This window comes from Nyctereutes procyonoides, unplaced genomic scaffold (genome assembly GCF_905146905.1).
Source record: "Nyctereutes procyonoides isolate TBG_1078 unplaced genomic scaffold, NYPRO_anot_genome, whole genome shotgun sequence".
Lineage (NCBI taxonomy): Eukaryota > Metazoa > Chordata > Mammalia > Carnivora > Canidae > Nyctereutes > Nyctereutes procyonoides.
The window spans coordinates 1,539,574-1,559,029 of NW_026575044.1; the positions used below are offsets into that span (position 1 = coordinate 1,539,574).

General features: G+C 42.4%; 1 protein-coding gene and 1 long non-coding RNA gene across 12 annotated transcripts in view; one reads left to right on the forward strand and one right to left on the reverse strand.

The window, feature by feature from the left end:
- LOC129508712 (uncharacterized) overlaps positions 1-7,360 on the reverse strand; it is a 56,774-nt gene extending 49,414 nt beyond the window's left edge. Inside the window, exon 1 of the long non-coding RNA XR_008664230.1 lies at positions 7,291-7,360. This is a non-coding gene — a long non-coding RNA (uncharacterized LOC129508712). The remainder of the gene's footprint in view (positions 1-7,290) is intronic.
- Positions 7,361-7,513: 153 nt separating this feature from the next.
- The window catches only part of SCYL3 (SCY1 like pseudokinase 3), a 47,038-nt gene continuing 35,095 nt past the window's right edge, over positions 7,514-19,456 (forward strand). For 2 of the 11 annotated variants that reach the window (XM_055323694.1, XM_055323684.1), the window contains exons 1-2: positions 7,514-7,882; positions 12,435-12,648. In XM_055323694.1, the coding sequence (XP_055179669.1) occupies positions 12,484-12,648 (165 nt within the window). In that variant the 5' untranslated portion in view covers positions 7,514-7,882; positions 12,435-12,483. The other 9 variants (XM_055323685.1, XM_055323691.1, XM_055323687.1 and 6 more) reach the window with 9 other exon arrangements.

The window sequence follows — 19,456 nt, forward strand, 5'->3', positions numbered from 1 at the left end:
AATCAAGAGGAACCATGAAAACCACACCCAAGAAAGCTCATTCAAGCTAGAACCTAATGCCATAATGATATGAGACTTTTGGGAGAGGAGGTGAGTATATTTTGATGTGAACAGAATGTCAATAATTGTGGCCAGGAAGCAAAATATATTGATTGAAAAAGGTGGCCATAGTATTCTTCAGTCTTCACATCATGAGATACTCTGTTTTATCGTGTCTTAAATTTGGGCTCACATTGTACTTTGCTTCGACCAACAGAATGTGGCAGAAACGATGTATGAGTCTAGGGCCTGCACCTCAAGAAGACTTGCAGCTTCTGCATTTGGCCGTGTGGATTGCTCCCTGAGACTGACATGCTGTGAAGAACTTGGAAGAGAAGCCCAGCCATCTCAGCTGTCTCATTGGGGCACACCCCTCCTTAAGCTGACATATCACCAAAATACAGTCTTGTCAGTGAGTTCAAGAAAGACCAGAAGTAGGACCACCTGGTCAACCTTAGAGAGTTGACCTTTTGTGGAAAATGATAAAGTGCTGTTTAAAGTTTCTGAGTTCTAGGCTGATGTGCCAGATTGTATTTTCAAAAGATGGCCACCCCCACCTATTCCATTTCACATGCTCATCTTACAAAATGATATGGATACTCCTCCAGTCATTAATGGCATCTATGTCCCTTCCCCTAGAACCTGGATAGACTTTTTTTTTTTAACTGTTTCAACCAATAGAGTTAAGCAGAAGTTATAAAGACTAAGGCTAAGTCAAAGACAGTACTTTCAATTCTGCCTTGTTCTCTTGGGTTGCTCATTCTTGAAACCAGCCTCCATGATGTGAGAGGGCCAAGCAACATGGAGAGGCCACGTATAGGGGCTGCAGTAGGTGATCACAGCTGAGGTCCCAGCAGACAACCAGTCAACTGCTAGAGGTGAATGAGCCTTCAGAAGACTCCAGCCCCCAGCTCTCAAACTACCCCAGCTGAGGCCCATGAGCCAAGACAAGCTGCCTTGCCACACCCTGCCCAAACCCCTGCAAATTCATGAGCAAAAATATGTCATACTGTTTTAAGCTACTAAGTTTGTGATGGTTTGTGATACAGCAATCGATAACTGATATAAATTATATCAGGGATATATCAAAAGGCCTATACAAGTCCTCCAAATCACAAGTAGTATGACTTCCTTAGCCTCCTCACTTTTTCTTCACATCTATCACCACCACAGGTAATTTCCATAGGCACAAACATTATGAATTCATGAGAGTTATAACCTAAAATAAGAGCAATGGAGAACAACATCCCACTCTAGAGTGTGAATTAATTTAGGTTCATCTCTTAGCAAAATTATCAGTTACTACAAATCATGATCTCTCAAGGCATTTGAAGTATTTTGATTACCAGAGGTCCAGCATACAGGATTTTGAAGTGTCAAAAAAAATACTTTTATTTGATCCACATGACCACTTAATACAGAAACCCTGCAGTTAAGTAACCATGAGAAGAATTGTTTAACATGCACATCACCTCCTCTACTCCTTTTCTCTTCCAAGCCTTCTAATCTTGCTAGGTTGGCAGTTTGAGGAACTGAAGTCATTCTGGAATCTGGATGATGGTAACCACTATTTAAAGGCAGAATAAATATCTCTTACGAGTCAGCTTTTCTTCCTCCATCCCTACAATTTACCAATGTCTCAAGTCTGCTGTGTAATGAGCACTCAGCTATAAGTTGAACCCCACAGAGCATAAATATTACAGCTTGCACCAGGTGGGATGTGGAGCTGCCCATCAAAGCTTAGACCCCAGAAAGGCAAGTTAAGGAAGCATTGCTTTTCAATTAGCCTAACTTTCAGAGCTCATTTATTTCCAATGCTGGGTATGAAGGAATCAGTTTTAATTCAGTGATTTTGAAAAGGAGACCCACACAAATTTGGGGAGCTCCAAGCATCTACAAACTCCAGAAATGCAATGGAATGCTTTGGAAAGAGAAGCCGAACTTATCAATCATTTCTCATTGAAATTAGTTAAGTCTAGCTGGTTTTGTTTTTAAATATTTCTAATGCTATCTTTAAGACTATTCACATTTTTCCATTTTTCTGACATTTGACTTTTAATAATGTCACCAGTAGACTCCACCTGTTTATACTCACCGACCTTTGGTCCCACATTTTTCCTTAAGCTCTTCTTTCCAGCTTACCTCTTAACTCAAGCAAATGGAAACCAAAACTGCCCCTCCAATGATAATGATTGCCCTGATGAGGACTCCAGCTGGTGCAGACTCCCAGACCAGTGTGAGTGTAACCTTTGACTCATCTATGCAGATGGACCATGGAGTGACTTCTAGAATGACTGGCAAAACTACCTTTACCTCAATATACTAAAATCGCCATCGAGGGAGGATCACAAGCTTCATTCACATAACATACAATGTGTGTATAGGCATGTTTCCTTTAGGTGCATGTGCCTTATGCCCACCTCTACATCCCATGACAAGGGTTTCCTATCTCAATATTCATTCTAACCCTAAAAATAGAAGCCCATCCACCCTTGCTCTGGGGGTCACAGCTTTGGAAGCCATTCCCATGTTCTATTTGCTGCAAATTTACTGTAACAACTCCACCTAATGTAGTTTCTATCCTACCAAGGTGTGAACTCATGTTACTTTGGTTACAGTAACAGAATATGACATAAAGCACTTGCTATTGATGTAGAGTTCTCTTTTGTTACAACTGTTGCACAATGAAGATGACAATGATATCCATACACAAGGGTGCCTGCTCACACACATTAGGGTTGTTTTTGTTTGTTTGTTTTTTGAGAAGTAATGCATGTACTGTAAAAGTCACCATTTAAAAATGCACACACACAAAAAAAATAAAATAAAAATAAATAAAAATGCACACAAGGTGGTGCAACCATCACAACTATTTAATTCCAGAATATTTTCAGCACCCCAAAAAGAAACTCTACACCCTTCTACCCTCAGCAGATGAGGTAGCCTGTGAATCACTTAGGACAACTCATGGGAGTGGCAAGAAACAGGGACTTCCATTTTTAAGGAAACGGGGCAAATAATGTTTAACTTATCCTGAGCTAAAAGTGCAGTTTTGACAGGTAACAGAAAATAGGAGAGAATCACGTGTTACTATTTCTTGGCTTAAGTGTGTGACATTAGCTCAGTTGCCATCTACACCTTATCAGGAAATGTGAACAAGTTCTTCATAGTCACTGTGATATGCCTGCCCTGCAACATTGTTACCACATAAGAATCATGAGCAATGTTATAGATACAAGAATGCAAGAGCTTCTTGGGGCACCTGGGTGACTCAGTTAAGAATGCAAGAGCTTTCAATCTAAATTTACATTTCAGCTCCTTATTCCTTTATTAAATTGACTTCAAAATTAACAGAAGTAACATATGCTAACTGTAACACATAAAACTATATGCAGATACATAATGCAAAAGAAGTAATCCCCTCTCCCTATCCCAGATAGGGACTGTTAACAGTAGTGTGTATCTTTTGATACTTCCATTCATTCCGTCAAAAAACAAAATTCAAGTAAATTTGGAGACCTGATTTTGTGAAACAATTCAAGAATTGGGCAAGCATCCCAGCTAGCAAGTAGAGAGGAGATCTGAACAGCTGTACAAAGTGGAAGGTTTTTATAGGAAGGAGGGTGGGGCAAGAAAGTTATTATTAAAAATAAAAACGAAAAGAAAGGATTGTTCCAGACAAAGTCACTTTCCTTTAGGGGGAATGGTAGGGTGGTCTTATCATGCATAAGATCTCATCTTCCTGTGAGGTTGGAGGGCCCTTGCGGCAGATTCATTGGTGCCCATTGGGGAATTTCTGACTCCTTAAGACCTTCTGGGGGAAGGCTGAAACTACAGCTAGATTAAGTAAAGCCCTGGTTTGGGCCTAAGCAACACCATTTTGGGCCTGTGGTTTTCTTTTTTAACAATTCATTTATCAATACTTGTTGAGCTCCTGTGCCAGGCATTGTTCTAGGCACCTAGGATCCATCAGTGAACAAAGCACAGATTATTTTCCTTGGGGAACTTATGGTAGAGAAAGAAGGCATTAAAATACAATTTTTGAAAAGGCAGAATGAGGCAAATATGAGAGTCACAAGTCGATCACCTTTGGGGGATGCTGTCATGGGAGGTCCATCTAAAGTAACTCCCTTTCCTCTCCTGTCTTCTCCCTTACTTGTTGCTCTCTATCACATTAGGATGACAGTATGGTACAGTGGTTAAAAATATGAAATCTGTAGGCAAACTACTTCATGACATTGCCAGCTTTGTGACTTTGTTCAATTTAACTGTTAGCAGCAGGTCCCTTCCTTGCCTCCGTGCTGACCTTATTTCTTGAGTTCAGCCAAGAAGGAATTCAGAGTGAAACCTTTAAGTAAGCAAGAGTTTATTATAAAATCCAAAACTGAAAGTACATCCTCAAGATGGCAACTGTAGTGGGAGTACGGGGGTCTTTTCTTTTTATCTTTGCATGGCTTATGGGTCATAGTGCCTCCAACCAAGGGTGCTTCCCATCATCCAGGGGACTCTGCCTTCCTGTTGAGAGGGGGAGTTTGGGCCCTACAGGGCCCTAGTCAGAACCGTCAGGGCAGCCATCCTCCACAGGAGAGGTGAAAACTGCAATGTAAATGTATAATAATGAAGCTATAGGCTACTGTAGGGCAGCAGGTTATAGGGAAGAATGCATGTTTATCCCCTGGGGTCTTTTCTGGCTCTTTGTGGTCTGGGGGTGATTGGCAGTTTCTCAGATTATTATCTTTTTAATGGATGGAAAGTCCCATTCCCTGATAGTATCCAGCTAACTTTTCACTCTGTCATAACCTCCCTGTACATCAGTTTCCTTATGTGTAAAATGGTGTCGATGTCTAGCTTAAATGAATTAAACTCCAAGGTATGCCTCTTTGGCATATTCAATTATTCTAAACTGATTATTTTTAAGAAACTGCAGGATCAGGAGAAGTTCTGAAAACTGAGTAGAAATTACCCTTTTGTAAGAGATATTTATATGTAGAAGGGAAATCTCCATTCATAAAAGAGAGATGACCCTAAATCGCTAGAAACTGTTATGCATGGAGAAGCAATGGCTTTAAACCTTATCCTTCTTTACTGGGCTTTTCCTGGTAACCTTCCAAAAATGCTCCTCCACTCTACCCCTTCTGTCTTTAACTGGAGATGGTATTTAACATGATGGCTTTGGTCATTCTGGTGAGTTACTTAGTTTTCCTGAGTCTTTCTCATGTGTACTTGGAGGTATACATGTTACTAAACTTTTGTTTGATTTTCTCATGTCAATTTAATTCTTAGTATAGCTAGAAAACTCTTGAAGGGCAGAGTAGAATTCCTCCTCCTCGACATCTTGTTTTATTTTTTAATAGAACTTACCACTGTGCATACTGACCTTTGTTCATTTATATGCTAGTCTCTACTTCTCCCCTTAGCCATCAACCTCCTAAAATTTGGGGCCTATGAGAACAGGGAATTAATCTTGCTTTGTCTCCCTGGTCTGTAGCGCAGAGGCTGGTACACCATCCATGAACATTTGTAAAGTATTTGCTGTATTGAGTAAGTAAACAAGAAGCAAATGTCAGAAAAACCTGAGAAGGGAAGTATAAGGTCATTTATCTCATATTCAGCTTCAGACAACAGTAGCTTGAAACTTGCAGGTTCTTGGTGGTGGGGCAGGGCACTTTGCAAAACTAAGATAACATTTCTAGCATTAAGCTACTCACACATCCTCAAGCACTTAAAAAGAAAAAAAAAAGTTTTGTTTGGGCCCCTTGAGCCCACTTTTTTGCAATGATTATGTCTTCTTCCTTCTTTTCTTAGTGGTCAGCACAGTACATGACACGGAAAAAGTGTATATCAAACATTTGTGGAATATGTCTGTATCATCAGGTTTAAGTTTTGCAACATTTGTGTACTGCTTACAGTGTACAAAGTAGGCCAACAGTCCTTACAATATGGGTATTATGATGTCTGTTGCTGACTTTAAATTATTTCAGTATTGACAGTGTAATATTCTGTGTGGGTTAACTGGTTGAAGCCATGCCCTAGAAGCAGCTAGCATTCTAGTAATCAAGAATTCACACTCCAGAGGTAACTAGCTGGAATCATACCAGAAAGACTACATTCCAGAGATGGAGCTACAAATGCTTTAGCCACTTGGATTTCTGATGACACCGGATGTTTTGCTAATTATAAATGATACGCCAGAATGATGTAATTATAATGAATGCCAGAAATAGGTATTTACTGGCAAAAAATAACAGCTTATTAATTATCACAACAAATAGAAATGCACTCTTCAAAGAATTCAAGATAGACGAACTGTTTAAAACGTCTTAGGAAAAAAAAAATCTTAGAAAAATGTTCTCCACACCTGAATAAACACAGGCTAAAAATTCAAGGTGCCTCAGCCTCTGGAGATGCCATTTGAGGCCGTGTCCCTAATGGTGCTGGCTCTGCCACTGGCCTGGAAGATTTCTGGTTGCCAGAAGCTGAGGACACTGATAATGGAAACCTACCTCTGGAGCACTGTACTTCTGCTTCTCAACTTTCTAGTGCAAGGTGGTTGTCACCCTGCCCAGAATGGTATTCTCCGCTATGGTAGTTACTACCCACAAGGGACTATGGAGCATGAAGATACGGTGCGTAAAAATTCTTAAAAAAAAAAAAAAAAAAAAAGTATCACATTTTGAAGACCGTGCAAAAGATGTAAAATATCTCAACCATTCTGTATATCGGATGAATGTTTAAATGCCACTCTTCTGGATATATTGTGTTAAAATATATTAAAATTAACTTCATTTTTACTGTTTTCTAATGTGGCTACTAAAAAAAAAAAAAATCTTTTGGAGTTACATTTGGGGCTTGAAGTCCATTTCTAAAGGACAGTGCTGACCCAGAACAGAGCGCTCAGCGCTGGTCAAGCTTATCCAGCCTGCTCCCTAATAAATATTTAATACGTTTCTGAATTAATGGCATGTATCTGACCTTTTTTGCTTCCACTCAACCCTATGCAGACATTGTGGAATCCTTATCCATCTTAAACCTCTTCAGCTACCAGGAAGAACCTAAAAGTTTGGGATGATCGAACTATTCAGGTCAGCTGTCAACGGTGAGGTTGCAGAGCATTTAGCAGGGATGCGAGCGGGGAAAACGCAGTTCACTTAGTCGTTTCAAGACTATTAGGTGTATTCCCACAGCGTCCTATTAAATAAGCACCATTAATATTGATAATAGGTACCATAAATAGGAGCACCCGCGATTTACCCTTTGCTGAACCAAGCGTAACTCCAAACTTCCGTCTCAGCGGCTGAAGCCAGAAGCACCTCCAGCGCCGCCCGCCTCCACCAGCCACGGCACGACTTCGGCCCACGCGGCGCCACCAATCGCCGCCGCCGCCGCGAGCGACGTCACTCCGAAGGCCCCGGCCGGCTTCCCCACTTCTTTTCTGCGCCCCGCCCCTTCACGGTTTGTCAGAGGCGACGGCGGCCATCTTGGATTCGGGCGGACATCAAATTGAAACTGCGCGGCTAAAGGCCTAAAGATCAAAATCAAGGCAAACTTGAGAGTTCAACGTAAACGCCAATAGAAGAAACGTTCTCCCGGGCCTCCCGGGCCGCCCGGGCCGCTGGAAGGAGGGAGCGGAGCCGCGACCGGCACCGGCGCCCACACTCAAGATGGCACGGGCGTGAGAGTCACCTGTGAGGCCGCTCTATCTCGGTTCCGGGTTGGTTCAGCTCAGTGGTGGTGCCGGAGGGCTGGAGGCTGGCGTTCTGTCCGGTTTCCGGACCCGTCTCTATGGTGTCGGAGGGAGCGTACCCCCCGAAGATTGTGGGTGTAGTGGCTACAGCTTCACAGGGTAGGCGAGGGTGGTTGGTGTCAACAGGGGGCGAATTGGGGACCGGAGCCAAGACCCTCGGCCGCCTCCCCCGCCGCCCTCCCGCAGGTAACCGGGCGCGCCGCGCCGCGTCCGCCGTCAGTGCGGGGCCGGGCCGGGCCGCGGGGGAGGGGCCGGGCCGGGAGCGCAGGCAGCGGGGCGCGCGCCCCACTCGCGGGTCCGCGCTCGGCGCGGCGCCGCCGCCGGTTGAGCTGTGCCCTCCGCCTCCGCTCGGCCTCCCGACGCTTGTTTCCCGGCGCCTTCTGGGTCTGGGCTCCGCGGGCGACCCCGGGCCGGCGCGTTGCTGCCGCGCAGCCGGGCGCGCGGGCAGGTGTGGAGGGTGAGGGGCCAGCGAGCGGGAGCGCCCCCTCCCCCTCCCCCTCCCCCTCCCCCCCCCCCCCGCGGTGGCGGTGCGACCCCGCCGGCCCCGGGTCGGAGCGTGCGGTGGGAGCCGGCGAGCCGCCTGCGTTCGCGCTCCAGGGCGAGTGCCGGGCCCGGAGGAGGCCCAGCCGCCTGTGTCCTTGCAGCGTGCTTTTGCTTTAGGATAAAAAGGAAAAACCCTTCTTGTTGCCGGAGTGTATTTAGGAAACCATGAGACTACCGAGTGGGTCCTGAGTTCTGGAATCCGCGTTGCGGTAGCTTTTAAGGACCGGTGTGCATACCACGTAACACCTCAGATCCCAGCCGAAATCCTACTTCTTTTGGCCCATAAAGGCTTCGTTGTGTATTGCCGGTCAGCTGGCAAGGCCGGACTGAGCGCAGTCCAGGGAATAGGCGCTTGAAACAGACCAGAGCAAAGGAGGGGGAGTAACGCCGCCACCAGATAACTGGTGATCCACCGGCACAGGCGGCGACCTAAGGACTCACCATGCGAGCCCTTAAGTATCTCTGGAACCTCCAAGCAGAGCGAGCTGGAAACCAAGATCATCTCGATTAATTTTTGAGGAAGAAGAGAGAGTTCCTCGGATGACGTGGGTTTCTTGGTTGAGTGACCTCGACCAGCGCTTGCATAATCCACAGGTGGCCCGGAAATGCGATGTGCTCCCTGGGAAGCAAAAGGAGGGAGGAAGACCGGTGAACCAATACCTCAAGAGAAGGCTTTGATGCCGGCTTAAGTCCGAAACTGCCCGTCTAGCATTTTTGCAATAGCGGGGACGGTAAATTCTGCAAAATATCCATGCTGAGGTCACAGTATTAGACTATCTTTTTGTGGGTTTTGATTTTTTTTTTTCTTGTGACTTTTTTATTGCAAGGCGATCAACAGCACATCTCTTTATCGCCACCAAATAAAGTCTGTGCTGGAGGCGGCCTGTAATCCTACTACCCTGTGAGCATTGCCCTCCTGGAACGGAGCGTCAAGGTTGATCATGCTATCAAAAACAGTCAAGGGGCATCCTTTCTCTCAAGAAAGGGAGACATTTCTTTTTTTCTTTAAGGTTGAATTTCTTCATGTCTTAGACCCAAAATATACACTGCGAAGAAAAATGACCAGCGTGAAGCTTGTAAAGCTTTTGTAAGTCCAGATGCAGAAAAGCCCAGGGTTCCCAGAAAGACGGGTTTTGCTGTCTATAAATGACTACGTAAATGTCCATCGCTGTACCTCTTCTGACTGCCACTCATTCAGCCAGAGCATCGCTCTTCAGTCCTGGTGACCATCTTACCCTCTTTGGGGACTAATACTAAAACTAAACAAGCACCATGATTTTCTGTCAAGAGGATTTTCGTTTTCTTGCCAGTTGCACAGGTGTTGATTTTGGAGAGCTGTTATTTTGTGGCTGAGAGAGAAGGAAGTTAGACTAGCCTCCGATACATACTTTTCAAAGTAAGCCTTCTCTGACTAATCCCTCTAGTCTGACTGGTTTTTCAGACAGTTGTTGTAGAGTTGAGTTTTCTGCTGACAGAGTGGCAACTGGTTTCAAAGAACATGGACCCATTCAAGCTACCTCAGGTCGACCTCCGGCTACCCCTGATTATAGGGGTGTCCACGAGGCAGGGAGGAAACGGATTTGCAGCTGGGCTTCCCCAAGCCTCAAGATGGAGGGTAGTAATGTGTCCCTATAAATCTGACTAAGCTACTCCCAGTGTTTGCTTTTCCTCCTTCTGCCAGCTGCCTTCCTCTGTGTTTGCCAAGTTTCTGCTTGCTTCTTCATGGCTTCGGCTCACCAGAGACCTGACTCGACTCTACCTCATGGCATCCTTTTACCTTTAGCTAATGGAAATATCGCATGTTCATTCAGATTCCTGAGGCAAGCAAAGATCTGGCCATTTTAGCTTTTCATCCAGGCAGTGGGTCGTAGAGATGGCTGACGTGTGAATTGACTGTCCTTTGGCCCAGAATAGGCACTTGACCCATTCACTATGCACCAGAGGAGCAAGACCCAAGTACTGAACATGACCCTCACTGTTTAGCAGTGAGATCGTCACAGGTGGGCAGGGGCCACACCATCTCCACAACAGGGGAGTTAACAATAGTCACTTTTCTCTGTGAGCCTGCGTTAACACTAATTTTATTTACTTGTGGTCCTAGTAGAGATTGGGACATATGGTTGAGATACTTGGCATTTTTAATACGATGTGGTTTTTTTTTTTTCCCCACTGTTCTTAAGATAAATTGCAAAGCATATAGGAGCTCAGTGGATTTGTTGCAAAGATGACTTAGTTCTTATCCTCGGAAATATTCTTGGATTTCGAACAGTTTCATTTTTAGATAGCTTTAGCCCTCATATGTACTGTCTTCCTTATACAGTGATGTGTGCGGGTCTGTAGGCGCTGGGGATTCTCTGTGTTAGGTATGTGTCTTGAGCAGCATTTCATACTTTGGTAACACAAAGTGTCATGTGGGACTTCACTAAAGTGGAAAAAGAATCTAAGTAGTGGGTCTGTGATGATTATTAGGTGTATATTTATTCAAAGGATGGACTTCCTTAACTGAAAATTCTAAAGCTCTATGTAGCATTTTCGGCCATGTTATTTTGAACTAGCAACTTCTTGCGGCATCGCCAGAGTTAGTAAGAACTCTCTTTTGTGTTTTATTTTTTACATCATGGTAAAGCCAGAACTGCAAACTGACCCAAACTTTTCAAACATACGTAGTTTGGCCTATACAGGTTCTAAAAACATTTGAACTGACTTTGAAAAAAAATGGAAATTTCACATAAATATTCAGGCTCTTGGATCCTTATGGTGAAATGCATGATCTGGTGCCTCTGGAGTTGCAGTCCTGATTGGAGCTTGGTGAAGGCCACTCCCTCCGAGTGCAAGCCTTCTCGGTAGGTGCCCGTCACACGTGGTAGGTCCTGTGCTGCTCTCCTGACTCTGCAGGACTACCCTGCAGTCCTGGTATAACTGTGGGAATGTGTCTCCCCATTGTAGAGAAAAAGGTGTTTTTATTGTAGAAGATTTGGGAGGTGCAGGCACATGTGTGTCTGTCCGCCAGCCTGTGAATTACCCATGATCCGACACCCACCACAAATCTCTATTAATACTTACTTGAGCATATTTTTTCAAGTCTTTCTGTGTATGTGTCTCTATGTATATAAATAGGTAGATACATGCATATATGTAGACATAGATACATAATGTGTATTTCTTTTTGAAACAGTGTTATTGAGGTATGATTGATATAGAATAAATAGAACAAGTTTTAAAGTGTACAGTTTGATGAGTTTTAGTATTTGTAATCTCCCTTCACCATAATCAAGATAACAAATGTATCTGTTCCCCTAAAGTTTCCTTATACCTCCCCCTCCCCATCACAATCCTCTCTTCTCCCACCGGCCCCTTACCCTGAGCCCCCACCCCAGGCAACCACTGATTTATCTCCTGTCATTATAGGGTAGTTAGCATTTTCGAGAATTTCGTGTATGTGTGGGGTGTTTTAGCATTTGGGATGATGTTTTGCACAGTTTTGCACTCCCCTTTTTACTCAGCCTGACCAGGAAGAGCACGGAGGGCACTCTCTTTGTTATATTTCCTTTACTTGGTGTTCAGTGACTTGTCTCTTTCCTTTCCCACTGTCAGACTGGTGTTGCAGTGCTTTGCTTGGCCTGTATGAACTCTCCATTTGTTAACATGTTTCTAATCATTGTTAGAAATACTCTAGGTTGTAATGTTCTTTTTTTATAATTTTAAGTTCTTGTAGAACATACAGAAATTTTCTCACTGATGAATAATCAGATTTTGCAACACTTCCCTGTTAGGCAGGGCATGTGAGCCCGCTAGGGAGCACAGATGATCTTATTCTGGTTCTGTTTGCCCTCGCACTCGGGAAGGTCTCCTTAGGGCCGCGGTGTTGGGGAAGGGCAGTAACTGCCTGTACCCGGTTCAGTGCATTTTCTCTAGAGCAGATGGTTGTTAACTTGACAACAATTGCTGCTAACTTGCTGAGCATTTGCCATTTTCATTGTCAGATGGCCTAGTTGATGAGGATCAAAGAAACAAGTGGGTCTGAGTGGCTGGGTTGGGTCCTTGGAGAGCTCCAGTGCGTGTTGCAGATGGAGACTTCTGTTTGCCAGTGTTTTCTGTTTTCTTTCAGCTCAGCTTGGCTTGCAGAGGAGCTGCAGAACTGCCTCACCGCATAAGGGATGGGATCAGAGAGCAGTGCCTTGAAGAGCTATACGCTGAAGGAGCCACCTTTCACCTTACCCTCTGGACTTGCCGTTTATCCCGCTGTACTGCAAGATGGCAAATGTGCTTCAGTTTTTGTGTATAAGAGAGAAAACGAAGACAAAGTTAACAAAGCTGCCAAGGTACCGTGATAGGTGACAACTTCATAGTACTTTATACCGTCTCGTTTTTTTGTCTTTGTTTTTTAAAGATTTTATTTATTTATTCATGAGAAAAACACAGAGAGAGAGAGAGGAGAGAGGCAGAGACACAGGCAGAGGGAGAAGCAGGTTGCAGGCAGGGAGCCTGATGTGGGACTCGATCCCAGGTCTCCAGGATCACACCCCTGGGCCGAAGGCAGCGCTAAACCACTGAGCCACCCGGGCTGCCCCCGTCTTGTTTTCTGTTAAAAAGTATGACTTTGAAATTACTAAAGGTCAAAGGAGATAGACCATAAGGGATAGTGTTTTTATTCATATCCTTTAAGAACATAGCTGTCCTTACTTCATAGGAAAATCTCCCAACTGGCATTGACATGTCAAATACCACAGATATAACCCAAAAGCTTAATAAAACTCGGTGTGATAACTTTTATCATATTTTTTTAGTGAGAAAGTTTGGAAGGTAATTAATATGGCTAATATGAGGTAAAGGAAGTTAATCTAGCTTAGCAAAAATCTGTAAGTATTGACAGTTTGGTAAGTGTATTTTTTAATTTTTAAAATTTATTATTTTGATTTTAATTTTTAACTTTTTACTTTTTCTATTTTAATGTTTAACTTTTAATTTTTATGTTTTAATTCTTAAATTCGAGTGTAGTTGATACACCATGTTACATTAGGTTCAGGTGTCCAACACAGTGATTCAGCTTCTCTATATGTAACGCTGTGCTTACCATTAGTATATTGATGATGGACCTAGAGAAAAATATTTTAGAAATTTTTTTTTTTTTTATATTTTAGAAATTGTAACTACTGTTGTTTTTTTTTTTTTTTTTCTTTTCCCGAGGTATTGTGAGGTCCCCAGAAAGATTTGAGCTAGAATGTTGGGTTGGATGCCCCTGAAAGAACATTGGGCCTGAGCTCTAGTTTTTGCTGAGAGGCCTTAGTCAGATCAATTTCCTCTTCAGGGAAGAGGTCCTCCTGGCTCGCTCACACCTTCAGGCCACTGCTCCTGAAGGGGATCCCAGCCTCTTATCAGAAAACATGATTGCACCTCAGAATATAATTCAGTAAAACAACCCTAAATGTCATATTGAATTGGAGAAAAAGGCATTCATTGGTGGTTCTTTGGATAGCTAGCCATTTCCTTGGATATTGAGCCATTCAAAGTATCTTCAGGAAGTAGAGTTGTGGCTGTTCTGTGTTAATGGCAGGCATACTAATTTCAGATTGACTTACAGCTTTATTTTGTTAGAGTTGTGATCTTTGAGTCCCATCATGCTAGCAGTTACTTAGACATTGATCTCTATTTCATATCTGCTTCATAGGTCTGTTTAAATGGCTTTTACCTTTTTTTAATGATTATAAAGGGTTTTAGTATATATATCGGTAATGGAATTTTGGCATTTTATTTGTCACATCAGTTCATTATTTGATGTTATGTCTTTGATCAGGCATGAAGTTAACAGTTAAAAGATGGCGCGTAGGGAAAATGTTCTCCTTGGGATGCATTTTCTATTAATTGTGGTAAAAAGTAGAGCTGGCTGTTTTATTGCTAAATAATTTCGCTTTTTGGTAAGACCATGTTTTTGTCTTTTCCATCCCATGTAGGAACTGTTAATATTTTTTATTGCGATTTTGCAAAAGATAAAATGCCTTGCTTCACTGTCGTATTCTAATATGCAGTTCATATCTGACATACTTCCTGCTATTTTCATCTAATGAGATTGCATTTTTTTTAAGATTCATTCATTCATTCATTCATTCATTCATTCATTTATTTATTTATTTATGATAGACACACACACAGAGAGAGAGAGAGGCAGAGACACAGGCAGAGGGAAAAGCAGGCTCCATGCTGGGAGCCGGACGCGGGACTCGATTCCGGGACTCCAGGATCGCACCCTGTGCCAAAGGCAGGCGCAAAACCGCTGAGCCACCCAGGGATCCCCGAGTGCACATTTTTTAAGTAAAAAGTTAGGGTGATTAGGATGACTGTAAATACTAGAGATTTATCATCTTTTTTTTTTTTTTCACGAGACCAAGAAAGTTGAACAACTCAGATCATAAATTTTTGTTTTGTTTTGTTTTTTTAAATTGGCTCCATGCCCAGCATGGAGTCCAACACAGGCTTGAGCTCATGACCCTGAGATCAAGATCTAAGCTATGATCAAGAGTCAGATGTTCAACCAACTGAGCCACCCAGGCACCCCCAGATCATAATGTTTTTGAAATAAAAAGAAAAGATCCACTGTCAGTGTTTGAGACCTCTGGGCTATGGAAATTTCAGAGCTTGAGAGGGAAGATATTTTCCTCCCTAAGTATATACTTTTCTAAACCATGGCTGCATCTTTTCCAGTAGTTCATACTTGTCTCTTATGTTCTGCAGGCCATCTTGTGGCTTTGACACATGAATCTGAGGAATTTGAAATAGCAACAAAATGATAAGGAATCCCAATTTAGGCCACAGTACTTGGAAAAAAATGTATCTCATTACATCAGGTTTGAGGACGTTGATTTTCCTAGATACCTGAAATATTAAAACAATATAGTCTGCTCATGTCACTTTCTCTGGAGTTCAGGCTCCCAGTCCTACCTGTGATAGTTTTAGTAACCACTTCAACCACTTCAAGAAGATATACAGTGTTTTCCTTGTAAATTTTGTCAAGTCACTTATGTGTTCTTCCTCTTGTGTTATAAATAAAAAACAACAGTCACACTGTACTGTGACCTCTGGAATAAGATAAAGCGCAGGTATAACCTTTGGCTACAAAGCAGTATTAGAAATTCTTTAAGTCCTTTAGATCTTCTCATTGTATCTTGAATTCATTAGCTATAATAGTATAATTTTCTCATTGGTGGTTATGACTCATTTCTAACGAATAATCAATAAAGAATGGTAACTGCTACATCAGAATTTGGTTACGCTGGTTTGCTGTAATCTGAATGCTTTGTTGGGGCCTCATGGTAAGGACAGACTCCTAGACTGACTCCTAACTGTCTTCACACCACCAAGGCAGCCCACTGACTCCAGGAATACATACATGGATGCTGTGCGCATGCCTTGGGAGACATACGTTCTTCTTCCTGATGGATTCAAGCTGCTTTCTGGAAGGGTTGGTCAGCATTTTTGAGAGTGGTCATGAGAGAGAAGTAGAAGAGATGATTGTGTTGCACTTGGTGAATGCTTTGCCACTCTTCCTTATATTGACAGGTTCTCTTTGTTCCTGCCCCTTAGCCCTTTTCTATGCTATTTACAACTCTTCTTCCAGTAAATCAACTTCCCTACGTCGTCAGCTTTAAAAAAAAAAAAAAAAAAAAAATCCTTTCCCTTGTAATCAAACTCTGGTCCTCTTGCAAGACTCCTGAGCACGATCCACTCAGAACTTCAGAAGTGCCCCCATCCCTCAGGTGTGGTGAGCCCTCCAGATGGTGCAGCCCTTTTCCAGCCCCCACCTCAGTTTTCAGAGCTCACCCTCTCCTCCTCTCCCCTCTAGTGCTTAAAACCATCTGGCCTTCCACCCCCAGTGAAGTATCTGCTAAAACCTCTTGTCCAAGTTTCAGATCTGCAGTCTCACTTGCCCATGGAATATCTCTACCTGGGTATTTCATCAGCATTAACACCTCGGATACAAGCTCTCTAACACAGGATTCTATGTCCCCTTTTCTTCCTGCATGTTATTCTTTCTCTCTCATCTGACCTCCAGTTGGCATTTAAAGACGATGTACTTCCATCATTGTCTCACATTTACATTTTAGGGGAAGAAAGAAGAATATTTCTCCCTGAAAACTCATGCTCTGTAGTGTAGGCATCTTGGTTATTTTGTTTTATTTCTTCAAAAGAGTGAAATTATGGCTGACTTCCAGTCTGAAAACTTGAGGGTGCATTTCAGCTAAATAACTACTATGTTGTGTAGTTCTCAAAGAGAAATCACAAACCAAAGTAGAATGGGAATGAAAAGTTACACCCCTGGGGCTTGAATGAATTCTCTGGAGAGCTGGATCATAACCCATTCCTGAAAAGTAGAAGTAGTTTATATTCCAGACTTGGCTTTCACACGTCACATCTCTGTGTGGGCATAGATAAGTATAAATCTTGACAGATTATCCAGTGCTACTCATTTTTAATGAGAGAGGTCCTTACTCAGAATCCTCTTTCAAAGGCAGCACTGGAGCAGTGTATGGGTGTACCTTGAAGGCAGTCCTTCCACAAAGTCCCTTCTCTCCACCAGAACAAATCATTGATCTCTTTTTGGTTGATGTTCATTGAGAAAAGCTCCTAGTTACACTTAGCAGGTGCAATCTTGTAGCTCCTTTGGTTCTTTGGAGCAACAGAAGGTTGAATCAAGAAATGTTTCTATGTGATTAATTGCTAACTTTCCTGTGAATCTTTATGCAAAATATCATGTATGTGTTGAAGGGGAGCAACAAATGAGGCTCTTGCTAAGTTAAATGCCGTTCTAAGTCATAGGATGAGTCATTACTTTCTTCCTTCATTAAACAAGTCACTGTGGACCAAGAATTTTACTGAGAATGTAGAATTAAAAAATAAGCAGAATGAAATTAATTACTTCATTTATTTATCAGGTAAAATTTACTGACACTGTATTTCCATGCCAGTACTCAACCAGGGAGTATTTCTCCCTGATTTACTAGTCTGCCCTGAGTATTAGTAGAAGAAGGTACATAAAGCCAAAGGAAAATAATTACAGCCCTAAGAAATAAAAGCTGAATGAATCATTTTTTCCTGAACAGGAAAAAGTGAAAAGTTAAGAAGTATTTAATTTTTGTTTTGCAGATAATTTAAAATGATTCTTAAAATGCAAAAATAGGAAAGAGCCTGTATAATTTTACTCAGAAACTGTAGCTCAGAAGACACTTGTAAGAAGTTCTCTCCACTTAACTAACCATAGTCATTCAACCAGCGCACTAGCACACTTGTGATTCCACTCCTCTGGGTCTTTGCTGTATTTATACGCATATGTATGGATTATTTTTTTTAAGATTTATTTATTTATTTATGATAGAGAGAGGCAGAGAGGAGGAGGGAGAAGCAGGCCCCATGCCGGGAGCCCGACGCGGGACTCGATCCCAGGACTCCAGGATCGCGCCCTGGGCCAAAGGCAGGCGCCAAACTGCTGAGCCACCCAGGGATCCCCTGTATGGATTATTTTAAAGGCATATTATAAATCAATAGTTCATAATTGCTGAAGAATTTTTTAAAATATCCTTTTATGTTTTTTAAAAAATATTTTGTTTATTTATTAGAGATAGCAAGAGAGAGAACGAGCAGAGCAGGGGAGAGGGAGAAGCAGGCCCTTGTTGAGCAGGGAGCCTAACATGGGGCTTGATCCCAGGACCCTGAGATGATGATCTGAGCCAAAGGGAGACGCTTAACTGACTGAGCCACCTAGGTACCCCGCTAAAGAATTTTCTTAATTATTTTTTATTAGAATAACCCAGGGAACAGTAACAGCTTTCTTCTTAAGAACAAACGAAAAATCCTATTGGAGCTATTCCTACAGTTGTCCAACTTTGAGGTTATTATATGAAAAGAAAAGAAACCAAACAGACAAAATTTTTATTAGAATAACCCAGGGAACAGTAACAGCTTTCTTCTTAAGAACAAACAAAAAATCCTATTGGAGCTATTCCTACAGTTGTCCAACTTTGAGGTTATTATATGAAAAGAAAAGAAACCAAACAGACAAATCCATATCCTCAGAAGGCTCTGCTATGATCTTACCTAAGAGATGGGTTTGAAGTGACTGATAAAGAACTTGTACCAGTGCTGTGTTACAGGCTCCTACATGATCTCATAGTCTTTCAAGAAGGTATTTTGGAATGTTCCATCCTGAGTTCCATCACTGAGTATGTGAAAATGAGTATGTGTGTTGAGGGGTTTTCTCCAAGTGAAAACTCCCATTGGTCTCCTCCAGGTTCAGTGATGGGTTTACAAGGCTGCCTTAGTGTCTGGAGGACTGTTCAGGGCAGACCCTAAAGATTTGAGGCCATGTAATTTCTTTTAGAAAAACTAGGTGATTTGTAAGGAAAGCCATCATTCTAGAATTTTCATTTTGGTTGTAAATAAATGATACAGTTATTACTACCACCTGGGTTGGGAATTGTGGACTATTGATCTGAGTTACTCAGGTCAGGTTTTTCACAATATGCAGCATAGGTAGAGATTGGAAAGTCTGCATCTGATAGGGCTGTTACAAAACCAGGCAGGGAAGAAAGGAACCCTGCAGCTTGAACCTCTCATAGTCAGAATTATCACATGTTTGTCCTCCACCTTTGCATACTCTGTGTCTACTAAGAGAACAGGATGATGGGAAGAGGTGTGGGGCGGGGGAGCACTACATGTCAGGAATTTCTGAAGTGGGACGTCCATAACTTCGGGATTGTGCAACGTGATTCATTGCAGTTTGGGGGAGAAAAATAAGAATGTTTAAATTTACTTTTCATCTTTTGGTACATTGTATTTTGTGTGTATTTTATGTTATTTGTAGTTTATATATGTAAATGAAGTGTATATTGTATATACATATATGAGCTACTTATATAATGTTTCTACTGGTGTGAAGTGTGTGAACAAAAATGTTTCATGCCAGCTTTTCTAGATTAATACAATGATAACAGTTTTTTTTTTAAAAATCTTATTTATTCATGAGAGAGAGAGAGAGGCAGAGACACAGGCAGAGGGAGAAGCAGGCTCCATGCAGGGAGCCTGATTCTTGGACTCGATCCTGGGACTCTGGGATCACACCCTGGGCCAAAGACAGGCGCT